The 19,198-nt window shown below is 38.8% G+C and overlaps 2 protein-coding genes across 8 annotated transcripts in view; one reads left to right on the forward strand and one right to left on the reverse strand.

The window, feature by feature from the left end:
* Positions 1–826: 826 nt before the first annotated feature.
* Positions 827–12,903, reverse strand: atl1 (atlastin GTPase 1). 2 transcript variants are annotated; one of them, XM_044165755.1, is made up of 14 exons: positions 12,581–12,903; positions 10,599–10,849; positions 10,052–10,186; positions 9,275–9,379; positions 8,352–8,402; positions 7,979–8,035; positions 7,624–7,716; positions 7,285–7,423; positions 6,448–6,575; positions 6,098–6,154; positions 5,786–5,857; positions 5,259–5,690; positions 3,465–3,479; positions 827–2,925 (listed from the first exon to the last, which is right to left on the reverse strand). In XM_044165755.1, exons 1-14 carry the CDS (start codon positions 12,618–12,620, stop codon positions 2,812–2,814), a joined length of 1,689 nt encoding a protein of 562 aa, XP_044021690.1. In that variant the 5' UTR covers positions 12,621–12,903; the 3' UTR covers positions 827–2,811. The 2 variants fall into 2 exon arrangements, with proteins under 2 accessions (XP_044021690.1, XP_044021691.1); XM_044165756.1 differs by having other exon boundaries at positions 12,587–12,902.
* A 1,404-nt stretch (positions 12,904–14,307) lies between these two features.
* The window catches only part of map4k5 (mitogen-activated protein kinase kinase kinase kinase 5), a 33,083-nt gene continuing 28,192 nt past the window's right edge, over positions 14,308–19,198 (forward strand). For 3 of the 6 annotated variants that reach the window (XM_044165751.1, XM_044165753.1, XM_044165754.1), the window contains exons 1-2: positions 14,310–14,779; positions 15,250–15,491. In XM_044165751.1, coding sequence (XP_044021686.1) covers positions 15,384–15,491 — 108 coding nt within the window. In that variant the 5' untranslated portion in view covers positions 14,310–14,779; positions 15,250–15,383. Of the gene's footprint in view, positions 14,780–15,249; positions 15,492–19,198 lie in introns of all 6 variants that reach the window. The other 3 variants (XM_044165748.1, XM_044165752.1, XM_044165749.1) reach the window with 2 other exon arrangements.

Here is a 19,198-nt window from a genome sequence, read left to right on the forward strand (position 1 = left end):
GATTTTATAATAATGTATCAGTGACTGTGAAAGGGGTCACTTGTAGAACCTGCGGAGATTTAATAAGTTATATACTTTTCTATTATTTAACCTAACCTCACTGATATAAATAGGGTTGACAAAATATTAGCTAGTATAGTGCAATACAGTTCAACAGCAGCACAAACTACATCTTCCAAAATGATCATAAAATTGAATCAATACTTCCATGAAGGGAGGATTTATTACAGGACTGTTGTATTACACTGCATTAGTTTTAGTTAGGTGTACCTAATAAACTGGCAACTGAGTGTACATGTTCTGTTTATCCCACCAAATTTTCTTGTATAATCTCAGGCTTAAAGCCACCCTCCACTCAAAAATGTGTTTTGCTTATTGTTACGTCACTTTGATGTTTGAGTTTCAGTGTGTACAATGATGTTTGTGCAGTTTGATACTAAAAGACTGTTTTCACATTCATCTGCTGAAGGGGGACATTTCTCTGTGCTCACATTAAATCTTGAGTTTTAATGTGTACGTACAACATGATTTTGTGACATTACTACTTGTAACTTATAGAAGTGTGATGTGAAAGCCTGCAGTGCACAAACACTGAGAATGGACTTTTCAGTGAAGTAGAAGACATTGCGTTTTCTACTGCAGTTAAACCTTTTAAACGAGGGAGAAGGAGTAGATGTAATTTTAAGAATTTTTAACAAGTTAATTGAATTTTTTTGGTGGAAAAAACATATAAACATACCAGACACAAATTAGTATTCAAACCAGAGTATTTTTATGTCTTAAAACATGTCTGGAGGGAATCTTTAAAGAAATTACTCAAGTCTAGTTTTCATTGATTTGGTCCAACTTTATTATTTATTATTTCCTTGTAACTGAAATTTTGCAATGCGTGTGCAGAAACTTAGCAGTGTTCACTTGGAAGAGGTTGATCCATTTGACCTTTCAGTACACTGAGGCTCCCACGATATCCGGAGTTGTGTCGATGGGGGCGGCTTTAGGAATGAATTGTTAAATCCAAGAATACTATGTTTTGATACGTTTTTCTGTTCTTATTTAACAGATCAAATCTTCCAATTATTATTTAATTTGGAGTGTAAGTGCAACACAATGTAAACAAATGCTACTTTTCTGACTTATGAATGGACACTTCAACATAGTCATGAAGAAATGGGATTTTAAAACCTCACAGATCTTAAACTGGACGTAGATGGTTCTTTGTGTGAAGGCCTCACTGATGTTGATTATACATTGTGGAAGACTCAAGAAGCCACTCTGCTGCAGTGCCTTTAAATTTTCAACCCTTGAGGTCAAACCTCAGTATAAACTTGCTAAATGTGCATGACAGTGTTCCTGTACTGTTGGTGACCAGATATACATGGAAAAAAAACATTTCAGTGCTGCAGCTGTATGTGATTCAGACATTTTACAGTGAGTTCTATGATTCTGGGTTCTTCAATGAGCTAAAAACAATAACCACACTTATACAAATGTACAGTAACAGTCTACTAAGCCAACGTATTCAAACACCAAAAAGTGCTGTCACCAATACAAGCCTTTTGTTTACAAATGCAAGCTGTTTTTGTAACACAAAAAGACGGGGCCTGGCCTCTTCCACCATGCAACAGTTTTTTTCACAGATGATTCAACTTAAGTGTGTGAAGATGATGAAAGAGATGTGGAATGAGGATTCTTTTCCAAAGCAGGCCTGTCGCCCCGCCTAATAACATCTAGCTTTGATTCCTCAGTGGCCACAGAATAGCTACATTCCTCGGATTTGCTCGAACATTCAGTGAGAAAAAACAACAATGGTTTCACCCACCACCTCTACATCACAATGGAAACCAAACACGCTCTTTCCCCTCAACCTCAAAGACCAAACACGCATACAGAGGATCACTGGGACGCTGCGTAATTACAAAACTGCAAGCAGACTACAAAGTGAGAGATAATGTGTGCTATGTTGTGTAAACTTTGAACTGTGTACTCTGTTTTTGTCTTTCCACCCAGTCCTGGTATTTGAAAGTAAATGTCAGCACAAAGCAACTCCCTGATCCAGAACTCTGTCAAAAGTAACACCAACCTCCAAAACAAAACATACTGTATACAACTAATAAATGTGCCATCGAGTGTCTGCATGTAGCCAGGCTGCAGTAGATGTGAAATCATTTTTACATGTTATGGCACAATACCACTTTGTCACAACCATTAAAACAAATTTTTTTATAAAGTATACCTGGTTTTAGAGCTTAAAGATGACAGACATTAACCATTTACCATGCTGATGATGCTTGTAACGCTTCATTACTTACATACATACATATTTTGGCTTTCAAACATCGCAGATCATAGATATTGTTTCTTATAAACGGCACTAAACTTCAAAGAACAGAACAATCGTCACAAATGGGGATTTCACAGATGTGGCTATACTTTGAAAATCATCGTCAGTGACAAATGATGGAAAAACCCGTCTGATATGAAATCAACAGCTGACTGGAGGTTGGATATGCCGAGGTCTCCTCTGGCAGAGTGCCTACAGTATCTGTACAGGTGTTGTTTTTTCACAGACAAAAAGTGAGAGACAATGATAAATGGCATCCATCGCATGAAAGCAGGCACCCACTGAGAAGATGCTCTGACGTCGCCTATACATGAACATTATACAGTCCGTTATTAGGTTTAAAGTAGTGGATGTATTGGTGGGCAGCACCAGCCAATACCAGAATAAAAGAGTGCCTGATGGGTGAGGATGTTCCTCCTCCTCCTCCTGTCCATAACCAGGAAGTCCCTGCTGTACTCTGTCTTATCTAATCAGTCCCTCTTCTTGTCCTGCTCCTCGGCATCCTCGTCCACCTGAGGCCCGGGGAAGGCGTGGTGGTACAGGTGCCTGTGACTGGCCGCTACATTATACAGCTTGTAGAGAGCCTGTGGAGCAGAGACGAGAGAGGTGGTTACAGGCAGAGAATTTAACTCCTCAAGATCGCTTAAGATAATGTCAGGGTAGGGATACACTTGAGCAATTTTGGGAGCAATGTTGATGGGCAATGGTTACAAAAATAGCCAACAAAGTGACACATAAAAGTAACAAAACATTCACATGTGTACCATCCTGTTTATTTTATAGTTTAATTTTATAGTCCCTTATAGTTTATACTATATTGTTCCATTTAGATACTGTTGTGATATCTAGAATTGGACACAAAAGAAATGGAAAAGAACGGTCCATCACTTGAGCTCACCCTCTGCTGTCCAGGGTTTCCTACTGAAGGCCAACAGTGAACAGCAGGCTGCGTTTGAGCAGTGCAGGGCGAGACGTGACCTTACCATTATCAGTAAATCATCCAGAGTTTCCTACTTTTATGAAAGTAACAATTTTGAGAAAACTTTTTACTCAGGACTCTCCCAAAAGATGCTCTTGCTATCTCTGCCTTTGTAAATATTCCCACTCGGATTGCTCCACTTACCTCATTTGTGCTTCCCTGCAGAGGCATTAAAAAGGAAAAGAATATATACTGTGAGCACATACATGCATATATAACATAAAGCATCTTCAATAACAATTCATCATTGCTGTAATGGATCTGCCACATTGTCTGTAACACTGATTTAAAGGGGATTGTTGCCCTCTAGTGGATTAAAGATACTGATAAAGATGTGTACTTGAGTGTACAGTATTTGTCTTTACTGTTCATAGTACATTCTGGTAATTGTTTTAGTTGATTAATCGATTAGTCAGTTAACAGAAAATGAACCGGCATACATTTTATTAATAGATGAATTGTTTAAGAAGGAGTCACTTGTTACAGATTTGCTAGTTTTCTTATTCTTCTATGATTGTACAGTGTGCTGCACTATATTTGGGTTTTGGACTCCTGGTTGAACAAAACAAGTAATTTGAATAAGTCAGCTTGGGATTTGGGATATTGTGGTGAGCATTCATTTATTAATTGAGAAAGTAATCAATGATGAAAATAGTCATTACCATAACCTTGACCATAAACTTTGATGGATGGCTCCATGAATTAATAAAATCAGACAGTTTACAATTTGTGAACAGTTTCTGATTTCTCTGCATCTGTGAGTAAATCTGCTTTCTTCCATCAGTAGTAAACAGACCCAATTTATTCCATTTTGTCATGGCCAAATGCTGAAATCCATTTCATTTATATCATCTAGATAGCACTGAAAGGATTAGTTGATTAATCGATTAGTCGATAGGCAGAAAACGAATTGCCAACTATTTTGATTATCAATTCGACGTTTAAGTCATTTATCAAGCGAAAATGCCAAAGATTCACTAATTTCCTGCTTCTCAAAAAGTTTTACATTGTTGCAAAGTGAAAACATTTGGGTTTTGCACTGTTTAGTCAAAACAAGCAACTTGAAGAAGTCACAATCAGCTCTGGACATTTGTGATGGACTTTTGTCACTTTTTTGTGACAATATATAGACTGATCTATTAATCGAAACAATTATTGACAGATTCATCAATAATGAAAGTTAGTTACAGCTGTATATCTAGAATAGATTATTGTGTGCATTTCTAGAGTTTTCTTATCACAACTTGAGGATTTTTATTTGGTTCAAAATGCAGCAGCCAGACAGACTAATCAGATGTTTGAGCATTTAAAATAAATTCTGATATCTTGATTTTAAAGATCTCCTTCTGAACTACAAAACCCTCAACAGACTGGCACCATTCTGTATCCGGTACCTGACATTAAACCATATATACCAGTACATCATTGCTCTGTAAGTGCTGGATATCTGACTGTTTGTAGTGAGAATTTTAAATCCAGTCCTAAAAAACACATTTTCTCTCTTTACTACAGCTCTTCTTAGTTTTACATGTTGTGCAAACAAACAGTTTACTGTAAACGTCTTTTTCACTTCGGGTAGTGTCACCTATTGGTGATCTGTTGATATGTTAATTTCTCTTAATTTCCATGTTTTTGTGTCTGAGGACCCCCTTGAAAATGAGATGGTGCATCTCAAGGGGGTTATCCTCAAATTTACGGATTTTTTTTATTTTGTTTAATCTGTATGTTGTGTGCATCTATGTTCGGTTGTCTGTATGCAATATATGCATTTTGTGCATGTGGCTGTGCACATATAAAGAAGATTTATGTTTCTGTACAGGTTGCTGGTGATTTTGCATTGTTAATAAAATTAACTTGAACTTGTTGACTATTAATTAACATACTGATTAAGTTAGACAGCCAGATTTATTCTTAACTTCATTAATGTTTATGTTTTACCTGGTCCCACAGTGCACCGGCCACCTGATCGATGACGGCGCCGAGTTCTCGGTATTCCCCGGAGTACCGGATGTAGGCCCAGGTGCAGAGAGTGATCAGTGCCAGACCCAGGATCATGTTACACAAGCTGGCAATGATGTCCACGCCCACAAAGCCTGTGATGCCCGCAGCCACGTACATGACAAAGATGACCACGAACAGGGTGGCCGGCGTGCGGGCTGCGTGAAAAATGTTCTTGGAGTCATTGTGCTTGATGTACTGGACAAACACCTCGTCGATTTCTCCCTCCAGCTGCTGCAGGTAGCGGCGGCTGAACTCCTCGCCTCCCATCTTCTTCACGCCCCGAAACACCTGCAGGGCCTCCTCTCTGATGATGCTGTGTCGGGCCTGCAGCTCGCTGGGGGCCAGGAAGGGCCGGTCACCCCCACAGACCTGGGAACAGAATGGAGAGGGTCAATGAAGGAGGATTAGACGGCTGGTGGACAGGTTGAGATTTTCTTGAAAATCCTGTTTACGTTTCCACCTACCCCCTCCATTTTCTTGTTGTACAGATCCTTTGCGGCCGCTACTGCTGCCAAATTATTTGCCTCTGCTGTGGCCTGAGAGGAAGCAGATGGAAATATAGTGATCATTTTTTAAAAGATTTTAAGGTAATATAAGATAAGACAAAATAAGATGAACTTTATTGATCCGACACAGGGAAATGTGTCATAGCAGCAGAAGTACAAGAACAGATGCTTAGATAAGTAACTTATAAATACTATATACACTGACATAAATAGCAGCTTTAAAGTGCAAAGGAAGTTGCAATAAAAAATTAGACAATGAAAAAAGTTTACCTGCAGCATGGATTTTGGATGTGGTAGCTCCTCACCTTGGTATATTTTGATGTAGGCCTGAAATAAACAATGGCATGACAAAAAGCATTAAAAGTACCAGAACTGGTTATATCATCAAGTAATGTAAATATGTTGGATTTAGTCACAGTCGTGTGCAGAAACTTAGAGTTACTAATATACTTAATAAAAGGACAATATGACTTAATGTACAGTGCACATTCATAGCACAAATAATATGAATGTAGAGTTTTAGCTATAAAGATAAAATATCTCAAAACCAATATCAATATTAAAAAGAAAGTACAGTGTTAGCTTGTGTGTTTCATATTAACATGGTCCTTTGTTCTGACCTTGAAGTACTCCACCAGGCCTCTACAGGTGATTTTGCTGGCGTTGATCTCCTTCACGTCGATGTTACGAGGACTGAGAAGCCAGGGGACCAGAACCTTCAGGTTGTTCAAGAAATCGCCATCGATCTCTAGACGGGGAGGAGAGGCAACGGCTGGTGAGTGTGTACAGTCTGTGCTGAAATTCAACAATGTTTGCTCAGTCCTAACTCACAACCATCTGTATTCATAACAGTTCTTGCATTTATTTGTATTTCTTAGACATTATTCATACATTTTAGTCTACAGCCATGCTAACATGCTGATGTTTAGCAGGTAATGTTTGTTAATCATCTTAGCTCAGCATGTTACCATGCTAACATTTGCTAATTAGCACTAAACACAATGTACAGCTAAGGCTGATAGGAATGTCTGTACTATTTAGTCTTAAACCAAAAATTTTGACCCGATGATGGATGAAAAGTCATGGGATTATTACAATTTATCCTAAGGGGGACATTAATGTCTGTACTAAATTCCATGGCAATCCTCCCAGCAGTTGTTGAGACATTTCACTGAAAACAAAAATGTCAACCTCATGGTAGTGCTAAAGGAAAAGTCTGAGTGACAGACATTGCCATCCCTAGAGTGACTAAAATTATTTTATATTGTATATGTTTAATGTCACCCATGGGCGCAACCCATCAAGTACGTCCTGTGTGTTGCAAACGTGTCTCATTTAAATGCTTTGATTATCATTCAAGGTCAGAAACTTTTGACAAGAAACACTACGATTCTGTGTTCACGAAAAACTGAATGAAATAGTCGGATGTTGTACGTCATAAGACAGAGGAAGTGTACCTGTAATTCTTCCATCAAAGTGTGGGTTGGTTGCCACTTTAAGGCCGGGGTGAGGCATCAGGAAACAGGAGATGTTGGTGAAGCAGGAGTGGATGTGTTTACGCACGTTCTGCAGCTCTTCATGCTGGTTCTCTGAGATCTACACCACAAACACGACCACATGTATCATGTTTTAGACGTGCCTTAGTTTGGTTTAGTTAGCCTCTTGCGGATCTGTACAGCAATTGTTTAAAACTGCACGTTATCAGTGAGACGTTCGACATCACAGCAGAGAAAACTGACGTGACAGGACTGAAAGGGAATTGACCTTCAACTCCATACACATGGGTGACAACTGACCTTCAGTCTCTTCTCGAGGAACTTCATGCCTCCCTCCTGTCCGTAGGGAAACTCATATGGAAAGCTCCAGTCTCGAACGAGGAAAATCATGGACTAAGAAAAAAAAAGCTACCATGTGAATAATATCTCGTACTGTACATTGTGGTCAAATAGTATAATTCACTGCGTTTTTGTAGCAGTTTTTTCACTTTATAAACTTTCCATTACTCAGTGAATTTTCTTACATAACAAACCTCCATCCAATATTTCAAGATGCTTCAAACAAACAGCAATATGAACTTGTAAATGTCAGTTCCTGACATTTGGATGCAATCAGCTGCAAATCCATCCAGCAAGTGAAAATGATATACAGTACCTGGAATGGTTTGAGGAAAGTCTCCTCCATAGCTAGTCTGCCATACTCAGTGAAAAGCTGAAATAAGATGGATAAGACAAAATTAGTGAGGATGTGAAACGTTGTGATTAAGTACCACAGTGATCTTTATAAAAAGATCAACAGGAATGTTCGGACCACTAGGATGCTTAAGAATTTCTATGGGAGCACATTAAATCAGAAACTGAATATATGCAGAAGTCTGTTAATTATAACTGGTGGGTTCAATGGTATTTCTTTCACAGGATTTATGTTTGTGCTATAAGCCAACTCATATAACCAAATACTAATATGCATCTCTGGCTGGCAATAGGTTTCTCAGTTATGCATTAGTGTTGATACTTGACAGTGTTACCTGCAAGTGCTGAAGGTCGTCCTCTTGTACATTCTGTGAGATGTTGTAAACCTGAAAAAGGCCATTCATTTATAGTATAATTTCTTTAAAGCACTTGTAAATGGAAGTATGTAGAACATCTATTTAATACAATCATATAAATCAAAACATAACAGTCAAAGAGCAAACGAGACTAAAAGTCTATAGCCATGTTAGCGGCTCTATGAGCTAAATGCTAATCAGAATCAGAATCAGAAATACTTTATTGATCCCCGAGGGTAAACTCTTTTGTTACAGCAGCTCACTATCACGTCAGTGCACACAGGAATAGAAGTACTAAGCAAAAAAATATAATACACTATAATACAGGTCAGATAAATGAAGTACCAAGTGGGTATAAGTATAAAATTAAAATAAGTGTACAAAGTACAAAGTGGGTTTACAAGTTGATAATAATAATACGGTATAATAATACAATGTAATAATACAAGTAGTAAGTAATAGTGCTGGACAAATTCAAATTTTGACCTGATGATGGCGCTAGATGAAAAGTTAAGATGTCACCAAAGTGATTAGAATTCATCCTGAGGGGAACATGAATGTCTGTACCAAATTTCAATCTAATAGTTGTCGAGACATTTCACTCAAAACTACAAATGTCGACCTCATGGTGGCGCTAGAGAAAAAGACAGGGAATCACCAAAGTGATTAGGATTCACTGTCTGAGATCCACGAATGCCTGTACAAAATTCATGGCAATCCATCCACTAGTTGTTGAGATATTTCAATCTGGACCAAAGTGGTGTACAGTCCGACCAACCCTAGAACTACAACGCTAGCTTGGCTAAAAATAAAAACCTATATGCATTCATTCACATAAATATGAAAATATGCATAGTCTTTGCTAAAGTAAAGCTGGGTCAGACAGGTGAAAGTCCCTGTACCTGCATGGAGCTTATCATGGTGCTCAGAGCGAACACAGTGGCTGAATCCCTCAGCGTCGACTGGCTGTCGAACGTGCCTTGTGTGTCCATTAGCAATACAGCGACCTGTGAAATTAAACAGACGAAGACACTGACCTGTGCTGCAGGGTAGTCTTAACGTTTCGCACGCCTCTATTGCACTGAGGAAAGTGAGTTGTAATAGAGTGTGTGCGAGATTAGTGAAGTGCTGGAACTCCTTTAGTGGCAGGAAACGAAAAATTAGTAAGGAATCATCTGAGCTCATCAGCTGGTTGGTTTGGTTTTGAATTGAGATTTCAATGGAGAAAAGATCTTGAAAGGGCCACACCTACTCTGATTTAAAAAATTAACAAAAGTACAATAAATTAGGATCAAATTTAAAGCTGACAACCAGTAGCACTCTTGCTATTCGTTTGTTTTGCTGCTGCCGTCTGTGCAGACTAAAGATGAGAGACATTTGGCTGATGCAGGGGTAAAAGAAGTTAGTTAGAAGTGTCTAAATGCAAAAATGGCTTCCTTCAAGTTAACCTACCAAAGTGTGGTTTTACTAGGCAGCTTCTAAGTGCGAATGTGTGTAACTACGTGAATATAAAGGCTTACGCAGACCTGTTACCCAGATGAATACAAAAGTAAAAAGTAGTGTAAAACAACGGAAAAGGGTAAATAAAGTATCTGTTATATTTAATTAGGTCTCTTTGTACCTGGTAGCATTGTAATAGTCTACTCTGTCCAGCTACAGAATGGTATAAAGTCACAGACCTTTCTTCCGTCTGGCTTGTCCACCAGGAAGACCTCACTCCAGATCTGGATCCCGGTGGTCTCCCTCTCTGAGCCCCCCCTCCAGGAGAAGCCGGTCAGAGGCTCGTCTGCATCTCCGAGCCAGCCTTCAGATGCCTGAGCACAGTGGGATCAGAAGTGCCGGTTCAATGGTTTACATACCTTAAATTGTTTTTAATTAAATATGGGGTATTTGGTCAGTATGTGGTCTGTTGCTTTTGTTTTTTACTTAATCTACCTTGTTTATATAGCAGTCACAATCATGTAAAAGAATAGTATATTTTACGTGACAATAGAGTATCAGCTAAATATCAGATAGTGGCATCCTCAGTAGAAAATGAGTGGTACTGCTTTTGGTCAAACCCCAATATTCAAAAGTCTCTCTTTTAAACATGCAGTCGTCACATTTAAAGTTTACTTTTGAACAGCAGAAAAAAAATTGTTTTATTTGTGTTACATTTTTGAGGTAGGAGTCCCACTCCCGATTCAAAGGCTCAGCTCCATCACTTGCACAGAACAAGATACTTACGTGGTTGTACATGTAACGCAGCATGAAGTCCATGAGGAAGGACTTGCCCTTGCGGAAAGCTCCGGCCACAGAGATGGCCACCACCTCGCGGTCTCTGACCTCCTCCGCCAGCAGGATGCGGCTCAGCGCCGCCTCATCCAGCTCGAAGGTGTGGTCGTCTTTGACCACCAGCACCTGCACGGGCCGGGCTCGTCCGTCTGGCTCCTCCTCCTCTGAGCTCCAGTCATAGACATTTTTGTCACCGAGGGACCCTGGAGGACAAAACAGAGGGGGAAAACATTCAAATAATGTAATAGTGCTCTGGAGGAGAAGGGGAGGGGAAGGGGGAAACATTTACTTTGAATATGCTTGCATGCAGGGAAAAGATCATCTTAACAAAAGAGTTTCCCCTTGGGGATCAATAAAGTATTTCTGATCTTGATGATAAGTATTTTGCCTGCTGATATTCCACATAATTACAGCACTAATAGCACTGGAAAGTCAACTAAAATGTTATAATGTGAGCGAGAGAACGTCCAGAAATTATTCACAGTGATAAGAAGCAAACTTAGTGGTCCATTAAGCGAAACAAGAAAGTTGAGTCCATTATTCCTTCCTGTTAGCCCAAATCAATAGCAAAGATTGTTAATGATAATAATGAATCATCTCATGCTATCCATCGCATCTGTTTGTATCCAATGAGATCATGTGCATTCACAGCTTTTCCAGAGCTTTCCAGGCAGTGACTCAGTGTGTTTCCAATCTCTGCTGTCTCATATAGAGCGTGCAAGCTGCATGACCGTCCTAGTGCAGAGATTGGGGGAATTTTTAGCTTTACTGCACAAAAACTTGTGTCTGACCATGTACGTTCTGCAAAGCACAAAAGGATTCCTGAGGTAAAAAAAAAAGAAGAAGAAAATCCTCACACACATCACTCACGCCATCTGTGATGTTAATTTTGAGGATGTAATTTCAAATTAAGGATGCCTATAAACTGTACAAAGGCACTGTGACAGATTAAGGAGTAGCAGGCAAAATTTGGGAGCCTGCTAAAAGATTAATGCAGGGTGCCAAGAATGCACGGTGAATAATTTAAGGAGGAATCATCCAAGGTTTCCTCGCAGGCCTGAAGAGGACTGTCAGTTTGACTTCACATCTCCTGCAAAGGCCTCACCCAGCCCGGCATGAGCCTGCCTGGTTAACCTGATCATGTTGCTGCTGCCCTTAAAACAACCGAAGACGTCAGAAGCACTGCCTCCTCAAAGTGGGTCAGACCAGATAAACTCTCTAATGACACACAGCAGCATTTCCCCCTTTTTCCTAAACCTTGATACAGTCATTCAGTCCCTTTTTATGCCCATTGCAGGCCTATATTTAAAATTTAAAGGTAACACCGGCCATAGAGTGATGTCAGTGACAATTAGGATGCTGATTATCATCATAATCATGGTGGTGGGGGTGATAATGATGATAGCAGTAATGATTTGTATAGAGATGATGGTCATGAGACTAGTGACAAGCTATTTACTGAAGCAATATTACATAATTTGATGCCAGATGCTGCATAGACCATCATAAGAGGCTCAGCGTGATAAACACAATAAAATCAGAAGGTTATTTTCAGGCCTTTTGGGGCCTGGACCGCCCCAACAGAGCATGTCCAGTATGCTCAATATTGAAAACATGTTTCACCACAGGTTTTAATGGTGAAACACATATATATTTTTTAAAAATGTCTGTTCGCTTATCCTTGATGGACCGATATCCATGCGGTGACAAACATTAAAACGGTGTATCACTCATCACCACTAACATTAGATATTATCAGGATCAAAATAAATACACAACTGGTCACAATTTTGTCGAAACGAAAACAAGCCCTTCATGGTGGCGTTTGAAATAAACATCTAATTGGCTGCATTGCTTACACCCTCGCCTCGACAGGAATAAAAAAAAATGTATGTGCGTCAAGGAAAGCATGAAATATCAAATATTGTACGTACACTCACCCCAGCTGTCTCTGTCTTTACGGTGTTTCGCCATAATACTGCCCTTGTAACCCTCTGTTTGTCCGTTAATGAGCGACCCTAGTCGTTAGTCATGGGTGTCGGGTGTTGGGAGGATGCCCTAGCTCCACCAAAACGATGCTCCTATAGCAGGAGGATGATGGAGCTTTTATTCCCAGCGTGATGCAGGGTTCATACGCGTAGTCAGGGGGCGCTGTTGTCTGTTGTTCCTCCTTACTGTAAAGTAGAGGCTTAATAATGCGGAAAAAATGAATGTGGTTCACTGGACATCGTGTTAGAATGAGTGCAACCACCGATAATGTCAACTATGGGCGTTGCAATTGATGTCAAGTCTCTTTCATTCAATCTAAAAATACACTTTCAGCCTCCACCAGCAGGTGGCGGTAAATACAAAGAGATTGGAACACATGCTGCCTTCGCGTACTATCGTAAATATCCGTACAGAGATGGCTACATACTGGTGGTAGTCATAGTAAGAGCAGTGGTGGAATGTAACTAAGTACTTTTACTCAAATAAAATACTTTTTGTAGTACTTGTACGTTGCTTGAGTAAGTCCATTTTATACTAGGCTGCTTTATACGTCTACTCATCTACGTTTCAGAGGTAAATATTGTACTTTTTACTCCACTACATTTTTTGACAACTTTTGTTGCTAGTTACTTTGAAGATTAAGAATGATTTTATACAATTGTTATAGACATTGTTATAGATTAAACTACCCAACAGTATTTAAAGTAATTAAAATTTGCTCCACCTCAACCCACTACACAAGCAAAATGCAAATTACACATTAATGCACAAATATTGATAATCCATTAATGTAATATAGAATAATATGACTGTCACAGGGGCCGGTTTTCTGCATAATTTAACGTTTGATACTTTAAGTACATGTAGCTGTTAATTCTCTACTTTTACTCAAGTTAGATTTTGAAGGCATGGGTGTTTTTACAGTGTAATATCGTTATTTTACTTTAATAAAAGATCTGAGTACTTCTCCCACCACTGAGTAAAAGTAAAATACCACAAACTGAAAAATACCCCCATTACAAGTAAAAGTCCTGCATTTGAAATGGTACTTAAGTAAAAGTACAGAAGAAGGACTCACTATGCAAGCAATATAGTCTCTGTCAAAGTTATATTATAATACCAGATTATTATTACTGATACATTAACATGTAAGCAGCATTTTAATGTTGTAGCTGGCCATAGTGGAGCTGATTCTAGCTATTTTATGTACATGTGTTTGGGTGGTTTAATTTACTGTATAACAATGCATTATAGCTTGTCAGACAAATAAAGTGGAGTAAAAAGTACAGTACTTCTTATTTAATATAGTTGAGTCAAAGTTCACTGTAGCAGAAAATTTTAATACTCAAGTAAAGTACAAGTACCTAAGACTTGTACTTAGTTACAGTACTTTAGTAAATTAGTTGCTTTCCACCACTAAGGACTGGGGATTTTAGAATTTTCCATCATACTCGGTAAAATTTTTGGGCTGAAACATAAAACCCCTACCAGTAACAGGTGCAAAACTATTTACAATCAAATTTATATTTTATCCCTGTTATGCTGCTGCCGAACTACAAAGCAATTCTCACGGTTTATAATGACAGCTAGTTTTGTTATATGCTACATGTTGTAATTATTTCACTATTTAATACTTGATTGTGGTTGTGGGACCAGACATTTTGCATTGCATTGAGTTTTCTGTTGAAGTTAGAGCTTCCGAGGAGCTCATGAACGCAGCATCAGGATCCTGTAACTGCGACTCCACAGAGATTAGCAACAGACTGTTGCTTTTTTCGGGTGATTTGTCCGGAATAAATCTAAGAGTAATACTTGACATTATTAATGTAGTTTACCGTTAATATTTTACACACGAGTCCGAGGCTTCTCTAAAACTGTCAGCAGGGGGAAATGACATGTCAACGGCTAAACTTAATGCTGGAATTCTTGCGAGGACTGAACTCTGCTGTAACGTCTGCGCTGCCGTTGCACTGAAGGAGACGGAGTGAACAGCGATAGCCAACTGAAGTTTATTACTGTTTCCTCGATAACAAAGGGGGACGCTATTGTTTTAGTGCGTTTATTCGACGCCATCGTACGGTTAAAGGCCTCGAAAAGATTTAAAATGCAAGACGCACTCATCTACGGTGTTTGCATTGTAAAAGGTAGGCACAGTTGAAGTTAGAACCAGTAGCGAAGCTAAGTTAACGTTTGCTAGTTAGCATTAGCTAGCTGTTAGCTGACTTGCCTGGATGCTAAGCCCCTAACTCACCCTATCCATAGTAATGTTAGACTTGGCTCTGGCTAGTTGCTGGAATGATCACAGTGTCCATGCTAACGTTATTCACAAGCTAATGTTATTTTAGTGCTTGTTGCTCTGTTACATGCCTCAGTATGAGCTCTAAATAACTTTAATGTGAGTGTTAGTTTAAGAGAAATTAAATACCAAGGTTAAGTTGTTGGGTGACAGATGTCACGGTATGTGCCAAAATACCAGTGTCCTCATCTGTTCTGTTACTGTTGGCGCATACGATTAAATGTTTGTCAAGTTTGTATTACCACTGTGCTATTAAGGTAAAGTATGTAATTTTTTTAAACACTTTATTCCAAAACCTTTCTCATGTCTCCCTATCAGGACATGGAGCACGGAGAAGGACCGTCTGAGTAACAGTGATCAACTTATATTCTATTCAGGACCTTCGCATCGTCAAACCACCGCCTCCAGATTTAAACAAACTAAATGTAAAGGATCGTTTGTTTCAAACTACCATGGATATCTTTCCCCGGCCAAGCGGTGAAATTCAAAGGAGAAACCCTCAGCATGACTTTGAGCTCATTCAGAGGGTGGGAAGTGGCACATATGGAGATGTATACAAGGTACAGTGAAGTTACTGGTCCTCACAGCCTGGAGATATCTTGGCATGCCATCACATGTCTAATCAACCCATCATCCTAATTTAAGATTGTTGTTTGATTTGGAAGTCATGACAACATGTGGCCAGCACATTTGACAGTAGCTTTTGAATGAGTGCCAAGTTCTGCATTCATTGCAATAGTCTTCAGCTACAAAAATACACTTATTGGCAGATCGTAGAAAAGGTTTCAGTCGTAGTCATCTGGACACTGTTTTCAGAATCAAGACGTTTCGGCTCCCATCCGGAAGTCATTCTCAATTGATGAGAAAGGGAGCTAAGGGTGGGAATCATATTGTAACTTACCTTACAATACTGTCACATGAAATAAGCTGAATTTATTGTGAGATAGAAAACAAGACTGTTGGTTAGAGCTGCAACGATTGGTTGATTAATTGATAAGTTCATAGAAAGAAAATGAATCTGCAACTATTTTGGTAATTGATTAATTTATTCAGTCAAATGCCAAACATTTGCTGGTTCCAGCTTCTCAAATGTGAGGATTTGCTACTTTTTCTGGTCATATATTATAGTAAATTAAATATCTTTGGGTTTTGCGCTGCTGGTCAGACAAAACAAGCAATTTGAACTTGTCACTTTGGGCTCTGGGAAGCTATGATGATGATTTTTTGACATTTTATAGACTAAATGATTAGTCCGTTAATCAACTGAAACTGAAACAATTTCCTGAACTTTTTTGACTGTTCAGTGAAATGAACAGTGAATGCTTGTACCTGCTTGTCCATTTTATCCACATCAGTTTTTCTATTTGCAGTGGAGTCCATGTCACCCATCCCTAGTCTAAAGCAACAGTATAAAAGCAGCAGTAGTCATTCCCCAAGTGGATATTGGCTTACTATCAATTTTTGATTAATATTGCTTATATTGAACTTTGTAAATAATCTTTAGGTCTACAAATTGCCCTCAATATCAATGACGTGATGGTGCAGGTGATTCTGCCATAATTATATATATATTACCAGACTACCAGCTGCAGCATTTTGATATCTCACTGGAGAGGAAAAATAAGGAACCAAGTACTGTATTTATTTTCAGTTTTATAAGCGCTTCCAGTTTCACACAATTTCTCTTGAGATAACTCAGATGAAACTGCATAAGAGTGCAGTCTTTTTCCCTCACAGATGGCAACATTTACACATTTGCAATCATTCAAGAGTCAAACAAACAGACTGAACAGCTAAAAATGGGACTCTTTCAGAGTTAAACCGTTTCTGTTGTAAAGGAAGGATACACCTCTGTCTCATAGCAGCTCAAATCTTTTCTGTGAAAAGAAAATTCAAATTAGCAAAATTACGCATAAAATCTATAGAAAATATTTTTTTATGGCTGTGTTAGTATCAACTGGATAGAGTTTTGGAGGAAAGTTACTGTAGGAATGATTGTAAATTCTTCATCGGCATGTACTGGAGAGATGGATGGCAATGTGCTCCTTCATTGTACAAAATTTGTATCTATTTTTTTCAATGAAAAATTAGAAAAATAAAAGTCAAAACAAAGTCTAAACAAGATAATTCGTCCAGATTTTCCCCACTGCCTGTTGGATGTAGTGAGGTGCGTTTTGCTGGAGAATGTTCTTGTTTATCCATCGGCCGCAGATAAACAGACGACCCATCTGATCCAGAGTGCAGTTCAGGCAGCCTGTGATGGTCCCTCTCCATACAAAGCCCCTCTGGCCAGCCCCCACCCCCAGACAGGCCACTGGTGGAATGCTGCGCCTGGTATTCTCCCACTGCTCACAGGCTGAGTGAGGTCTGCAGCGGGCTGAAATATGATCAGGCCCCTGTCTAAACATGCGTTTCACTATGGGTGTGTTCTGGGCCGCACTGACAGCGGAAACACCTCAAATTGGGAAAAGTCCTCCTTTGGCCTGCTGTGCTCAGTTGAATTTTAATGGGTACAGCATTCCTTGCCTTGGATGATTTATTACATCTGATTATATTAATTTGAGAATCACATACTCTTTGTTATTTATTTTTACTCTTTGTTATTATTGGTGATAATGATTCATTTATCTTCATTATCATGTCATTCCCTTGGCTGTCAGCGTAGTTTGTTGTTATTATATCCCTTTTATATGCTAGAAATTTGTTTAGAATCAGTACTTATTAAAGGTTTACTACACATTATGTACCTTACTCTAATTATTTGTATCAGAAAACAAAATAAAAATTTTAGGCAAATATATATATATTTTTTTTGTTTGAGTTAGCGTATGAAATGACACAAACAGTATCTACTACTGATACTAGCTCTGCCTCTGTCAGTGTTTGTGTCAAAGTTGAATGACAAAGAATGAACTAAGGAATCCTGCACACTGTCCATCACTTGTTTTTACTTCATTAGAAGAGTTAAGAGTTTTAAAGACTTTTTTGATCCTACACATCTTAGTAAGATGTTAAAAGTTGGATGTAAGGAAATATTTTCTTGTTTATTGTAAAGTCAGTGTCTGCATTCTCACTACAGTTAGCTGAACCTTAGATCTATGTAGACACCTGTTTTCCCCTCAGTCTGACATGGTGATTGATTGATCTTGTGTCAGATCTTGTCTCTTTACATGCCAGACTACTCATTCCTTCAGTCAAAGGTTGTTAAAGCTGTCATCTGCTGCATCACATATTTAAACAGTCAGTTCAGAACTTCCCCTTTCTGGTTTAGTTCTCAGGTTGGCTTTAGCTACTTCAGGAAATGAAAAGCTAGACACAGGTTGTAAAAAAATATGTGGACATAACTTTAACATGCTTTAAAACAGGAGAGTCACTGACCCCCACGGTTGAAAGATGTACAAATGTGCCATAGCACAGTAAGCAGAATAACTTTCCCATGTGAAATATTTTTTTGTAAAATAGTTTTCTGTTATGTGTTTGTGTGCAGAACACATTTAAGCTTTGTGTGGTATACTATGTATATGTGTGAATCACCAGCCCATTCCCTGTGTTGAAAGGTGGCCGTGCTGGAGGGTTTTATGGTTTACGGTTGATTTAGCTGCTCGTCCCATCACTTCACTCCCACGGATTAGGGAGCATCCCGTCTTGACCTGGATTTGGAAGTCATTGCAACCTACTTTAAGATAGAAATTTCAGATGTTGGATGGATATGTTTTAAAATCTAATGCCATTGAGATGTAGCTGTTGGCATAATAAAATATCTAACTGTGAAGATGGTACTGTACAAATATACAGAAGGAACAAAAAGAATATCAAGAATTAACACAATTATGCAACTCTAAGATTGACTAAATCACACGTCATCTACTGCAGGGATATTTAAAGGTTTACTGTCATAGTTGTGCACACTGTCCAGCTTCTCCCTGCTGACTAACAGTGCCCATGACATGTGGTTATGATGCTCGTTTAAGCAGACTTTAGGTTTTTAGTTGGTCTAGTGTGAAAACATAGCAGAGGTAACTAATCGGTTTGGCATTACTTGAGAATGTAATGACGTGGAATCTGTCTGATGGAGGTGCTGGGATTTGTCTCCCGCAGTTAAATGTTTTCACTCTACTTCTCACGGAGGCGAAAGGATCATCCAAATGACATTTATTGGTTTAATGCTTGTTTTAATGTAGGCCAAAACAGTAACTGATGTCCCATCAGAATACAGTGTCATGGAATGTGATGTTCAAGGCTGCAACTGACGGTTATTTTCATCATT

This window comes from Siniperca chuatsi, linkage group LG15, assembly GCF_020085105.1.
Source record: "Siniperca chuatsi isolate FFG_IHB_CAS linkage group LG15, ASM2008510v1, whole genome shotgun sequence".
Classification (NCBI taxonomy): Eukaryota; Metazoa; Chordata; class Actinopteri; order Centrarchiformes; family Sinipercidae; genus Siniperca; species Siniperca chuatsi.

Coding starts and splice junctions, on each gene's coding strand:
- atl1 (XM_044165755.1), bottom strand. CDS start 12,620: ATGGCGAAACACCGTAAAGACAGAGACAGCTGGGGTGAGT. Junction 10,850..12,580: donor CAGAGACAGCTGGGGTGAGT/GTACGTACAATA, acceptor TTTGTCCTCCAG/GGTCCCTCGGTGACAAAAAT. Junction 9,380..10,051: donor ACAAGCCAGACGGAAGAAAG/GTCTGTGACTTT, acceptor TTAATTTCACAG/GTCGCTGTATTGCTAATGGA.